Source organism: Artemia sp. Qi Xiang Cuo, chromosome 4, assembly GCF_049724085.1.
Source record: "Artemia sp. Qi Xiang Cuo chromosome 4, ASM4972408v1, whole genome shotgun sequence".
NCBI lineage: Eukaryota > Metazoa > Arthropoda > Branchiopoda > Anostraca > Artemiidae > Artemia > Artemia sp. Qi Xiang Cuo.
In genome coordinates this window covers 27,512,737-27,518,736 of record NC_142797.1, presented here as the reverse complement: position 1 = coordinate 27,518,736, position 6,000 = coordinate 27,512,737, and the positions used below count along the sequence as shown (strand labels likewise).

Genomic DNA, 6,000 nt, shown 5'->3' with positions numbered 1-6,000 from the left:
TAATCGGCTTGTTATCAATTTCAGTTTTTTTTTCCTGATTTTTCATCCACATTCGTTTTTTCTAAATTTGGCGTCTTGTACTACTAAAAAGTTTATAACTAGATATGGTGGTCTTATTTTGTTAAACTTGAATAAATAATTTTTTAAAACATTCTTGATCGTATAAGTATCCACTTAACCAGTCCAGACAATCAGTGTCCTTGGTACTTTGTGTTAGTAGTTCCCAAGTTTCAGGGCATAACTTGATTTCAGTGAGTTTGATGTCATACCTGAGAGAGACAAATTACATGAAAATATATTCGGTGGATTATGTTTATTCGATTTTACAACACTAAGAAGTCTTTAAGTCATCAAATAAAAAGTTCTTAAGTCATCAAAATGACACCTAGGCTGTAACAATTCGCATTTATTTTTATTATCGAATTTGAACATCATTGAATGAGCATTCGAGGAAAAAAGAGTTGCAATAATGTATTCTTTGTTCTTGCATCTTCACCAATCTTCCTCGAATTTTTTTCTCAGATCGAGGCTTTTCTGACTGGAGACCGTAAATCTTATAGAATCAGGTGTAGGAATAAATCAAGACCAGTTAAATTTAGCAGTGTTGCCAAAACTGTCGATAGTAAATACAACTAATTCACTGGTGCTTATTAAAGTCGGAATCGTGAACACTTTCGGCGGTGTTTCTCCAAGAAACTCCCAGTGCCTGACCGTCATGTCTTCGTTTCGAACACTAATAAATCGCAATCCAGCAGGACTTGATAGCGAAGAACTGAAAAAAAAAAGACAAAGTAAGGAAGATTAACAATAAACAAAGTGACATTTGGCATAGCAATAAACAATTCTTAGAAGAAAGGACCGTTTCCAGGATGTTGGCTAGAATGGAGAGGGGTTTCAAGCGTTTTTTTTTGGGGGGGGGGGGTAAAACTATGAAAATATAATCTTATCAGGTACACAATGAAAAGTTCACTTTTGATGCGACTGTCTATATCAAAGAAAGCAGGGGGGGGGGTCGGAACCGGTAACACCTGTACATCGAGGAATTGAAAACGAAACATAAATCATAAATATTCAATAGTACTTCTTCAAAAATGTGCACAAGAACTATTTTCAAGGGATCCCAGGAAAACTGAGGAAATCCAACATTTAAAATATCTATAAATTCTAAAAACATATTTTTTATTAGAAATAGATCCCAAAAAATTCCAAAATTCAAAGTACTATTTATAAATTCAAAGTTATCCACCATCTGAATTTCCACGTGACCTCAGTCTTGGCAGCGTGTATGCCTCCGCTTACCTTTCCTGCTCCTCAGTGGGGTGAAGACGCTCAGACTATTCTTTTTTTCTCTTTTTAATCAACAGACACAGGCGGATCCAGAGGGGGAGGGCGATCGGCCCCCCCCTAAACGGGCTGTAATTTTCTTTTGTTTTACTGCACTTACGGAAGTCTGCATTAACGCATGTTCAAACTACTGTAACTAGACTCTAAAACCTTTTACATTACGTTCATTCCACAGCTTTTCCTCCACTGCCGTTTCCTCCTCGAATATTTCTCACCTCATAGCATAGCAAAAGTTTACCCGGTACATTTTAGCTAGTTCTCACCATCGCCAGTCGCCTTCCTGTTCGAGACGCAACGCAACCGGTTCTGAATATTCTTAAATGTCAAAACAAACATTTCGTTCCAGTGTATAGTGAAATTTGAATGTGCGTCTGTCACGAGGACTTTCGTTGTATAAGCGATATTAATGTCAGGGAAACGCGGACAAAAGACGCTTGACAGCTTTGTCATTTCAAAGCGATATTAATGTCGGGAAAACACAGACAAAGGACGCTTGACAGCTTTGTCATTTCAAGTGGCGAACATGGACAAATTCCGGACACTTTGCAATCTTCTGTTAACCCCGTAAGCATTCAGAGTGATCATCTAACAACACCTTCGCCCCCTACCCTGTTTCCGGAAAACGATATTGGGATCCACATCGGTGCAATACATGCCATTGACGACCGAATAAATTGCGAGCTTCCGGAGAGGACATGGAAACTGCCGATTGGATACCAAATGCAACTTTTTGTTCATTTAAAGCGGGGGAAAGATGAAAAAAGGTATAATATTCTGCTACCCAGAAAGACCTTTTTTGCAAACACTGCCCTCTTTTTGTAACTGGGGCTAGCGGTGTTTCAAAGAGACAGGTTGCCCTGCAAAACCTCGTCACAAAGCCTGTCGCAAAATTTGCTAAATTACTGAGAAAAGATGGAGACCTGACAGTACATGATAATTCCCAGTACCATCGTGACGCAGTAGAAGCTGGAAAGTCGTTTCTAAGAGCCTACCATTTTCCACGAATCTGTAAATAACCATGTTAACGAACAGCAAATAAAGAAAGTAACAGAAAAGTAACAGGGAGGCAGAATATTCCACTGAGGGGCCATCGGGATGATGGCAGCTTAGACTTGGATGACATGCCGCTTTCCAACGAAGGAAACTTCCGAGAACTACTACGTTATCGTGTTGAACGTGGCGCCAGTAAATTAAAGGAACAGCTGAAAACAACGGAAAAAATGCTACCTGTATCAGCAAAACAACTCAGAACCAGTTGATTGAGTGTTGTGCAAGAGAGTTCATAGGTGTCATTTTAGAGAGAGTAAAGTCAGCAAGGTATTACAGCAGCATTTTCGATGAGACAACAGATGTGTCACATTCATCGCAATTTAGTTTTGCTCTCTGCTATGCCTTCGATAACCATAGACGCGAGGACTTCATAGGTTTTGTTGACGTTCATTATGCCACCTTTGAAAGTTCTGCGGCAGACAAAGAGCCGACTGTCGACGGAAAAGTGACTGGCCAGTTAGTTCTAAGCTTCTTGGAAGAAATGGGTTTGAATCTACTTGACTGTGTAGGAATCGGGACGGATGGGTGTGCAATGATGGTATCAAATAACTGTGGTGCTGGAGTGGAAATTCAGAAAAAAACAAAAGCTAAAAACGCGTCTCGTTGTCCCTGCTTTACCACGCCCTGAACCTTTCCTTGTCAAGAAGCTCAGCTGTATCAAGCATCAGAAATGACATGGGCATTTAAAATTTTTTTTTTACATTTTTTAATGCATGAAACACCCCCTCCCCCCTCCCCAGACCTCGGGGATACACATATAGTCAAAACAATATAAGTACAAACTTAAAAAATTAAAACTATCATGGTTGGGTCAACCCGGCGGTACGTTACTCAGTTATTCCAAATTCGTCAGGTAGGAAGCCTATTTTGCATAAGCCTACTGACTTGTCTCCTGATATATCTTCAATTGGAAGAATATTTTTGGACTAAGTGTGCCATACAGATGATGCTAAGAGGGTGATAGCTCCTCTTTTATTGGAGAAATATTTTTAGCGCGAAACAGAATATCACATTCATATGCTTACCTGCACAAAAGGAGGCATATCCTAGGAGCAATTTTTGTTCAATGGATCACTTGAGAAACTTAGACATTATGACACGAACATTATTTTGCCATTTAAAATGCCCTCCCTCAATGTGTCTTGAAGAGGAAAGAACTAATATAAATAAACTCAATATTTGATATATAATAATATTAATTGCTAAAAGCTCATCAGTTGAAGATAATACATCACTGTAATCTTATTTTTATTTTCTATGTTGTAATAATTGCAAACGAAAATATTTGTAGTATAATTCGTTTTCTGTGAAGCGCCAACAACGCTATAGGCTTTAGACTTTTACAGCTAGGGAAGGAGTCAGTAGTCAGACTCTTGTTTGTAGTGGAAACTATATTTGTCTTGAAGAGTCTTGGAAAGCATTAATTTCTGAAAACTCATCAGTTCAAGATATTATTTTCAATAATATGATAAGTATAAAAGAAAATATTTGCAGTGTATTTCGTCTTTGGTGAAGCGCCAATGACACAGTAGGTTTTAGACTTTTACGGCTAGGGAAGTAGGCAGTACCCAAACTCTTGTTTGTAGTGATTTTTGCTCGTTTTAAACTTAACTTGCATATTCAATTTAAGTTTTCTCGTTTAAAATTTTATGTATTCATTTATATTAGTACCTGTTGTATGTTTGTTTGCTATGATTGTTTGTTTAATTTCTGTTCGTTTTGGGCTTTATTTATACTTCAATAGCAAAATATTTTTGATCGTATTCAATTTAAGTTTTCTCGTTTAAAGATTTATTTATTCATTTATATTAGTACCTGTTGTATGTTTGTTTGCTATGATTGTTTATTTAATTTCTGTTCGTTTTGGGATTTATTTATACTTCAATAGCAAAATATTTTTGATCGTATTCAATTTAAGTTTTCTCGTTTAAAGATTTATTTACTCATTTATATTATTACCATACCTGTTGTATGTTTGTTTGCTATGATTGTTTATTTAATTTCTGTTTGTTTTCAGTTTCATTTATTCTTTAATAGTAATTTCTGGCCGTTTAGTTTGAATTATTATAGGTTTTAATTTCTACTGATCCAAAGTTTAATATGGCCTTTACTTTTCATTGAAAAACTTTTTTTTCGGAAAGCTTTTTTTAATTAATTTCTGTTCGTTTTTGATGGCCAAAGTTTTAAGTTTTTCAACATTCCTCCGTTCAGAAATAATTTTTTTCAACATCAAAGTTTCATCAAATTATCAAAACTAGTATAAAAGTAACAATATCAAAGTAACTAAGCATCAAGGTACACAAAGTATCAAAGTAAACAAATTATCAAAGCGACAATAAGCAACTTGCATAACTTACAGCCCTTGCCCCGTAAATAAAAGTTGCCCCATAAATCAGTAAATGCAAGTATCAAAGATAACAAAGTATCAAAGTAACAATAAACAACTTACATAACGATAAATAAAATTTCAAATAGGGATAAAATCCTTTTAATAGACAGTGTTTCACAAACAGTGATAGAAATTCACAAAAAATATCAGATATTTCGGTCACATATGCAGTGACCATCATCAGTAGTAAAACTCTCATGTATTTTTACTGAGGTATTTTTTTGTGAATTTCTATCACTGTTTGTGAAACACTGTCTATTAAAAGGATTTTATCCCTATTTGAACTTTTATTTATCGTCATGGAAAGGCAGTGTGGTCTCCAAAATTATCAACTTACAGAACTTACAATCCTTACCTCTGAGGCTGGGGGGGTGTGGGGTATTTCCACCCCAGAAGAATAGTTAATTGGCTTTTGGACTATTTTGAAAGAAATGAATATCTAAAACTTTCATAACTAGATCCATTCGAGGAAAGCGGGTGGGGGGGTGGGACTGTTTGCCCTTTGATCACTTTTGACTCTTGAAAAAAAACTAGAACCTTCAATCTTCAATCGACTGAGCCCCCTCAAAAGTAAATACCACCACCCCTTCCACAAAAACCTTGTTTGTTAACATTGGACAACTTGCATAACTTCTAGCCCTTGCCCCAAGGTCTGGGAAGGGGGGGGGGGTGTTTCAAACCTGGAACTTATAGTTATTTGACATTTTGACTATTTTGACAAAATAGCTACCTAAAAATTTTTTTAACCCCAGAGGCATTGTTATATGATCTTTGGACTATTTTGAACAAAACAGCTATCTCAAAACTTTCCTCGTCCAAAGTCTATGCGACCATCTCTTCCATAAAAACGATATATGCTCCCGGAACATAACTTACAACCCTTGGCCCTGGGCTCTGGAAAGTTGTGTCAACCCCAGAGGCATTGTTAAATAATCTTTGGATTATTTAGAACAAAATGGACATCACAAAATTTCAATTGGATGCATTTGGGGAAAAGAGGGGGCAGGGGCGTGTTTCCGTCCGATCACTTTTGACTCTTAAAGTGGGAAACCAAGCTTTCAATTTCCTATCCATAAAAGCTTTATGCGCTCCCGGGTTGTAACTTACAAGCCATACCCCTGGGCTCTTCGGAGTTTTGTCAACCCCGGAGACATTGTTATATGACCTTTGGGCCATTTTAAACAAAATGGCTGTTTCAAATGTTCGGTCGGATGTAT

General features: G+C 36.8%; 1 protein-coding gene across 2 annotated transcripts in view; it reads right to left on the bottom strand.

Annotated features, from left to right (window-relative positions):
- Positions 1 to 386: 386 nt before the first annotated feature.
- Positions 387 to 6,000, bottom strand: part of LOC148952953 (uncharacterized) — a 41,051-nt gene continuing 35,437 nt past the window's right edge. For both annotated transcript variants that reach the window (XM_089087477.1, XM_089087476.1), the window contains exon 4: positions 387 to 772. In XM_089087477.1, coding sequence (XP_088943603.1) covers positions 580 to 772 — 193 coding nt within the window. In that variant the 3' untranslated portion in view covers positions 387 to 579. The remainder of the gene's footprint in view (positions 773 to 6,000) is intronic.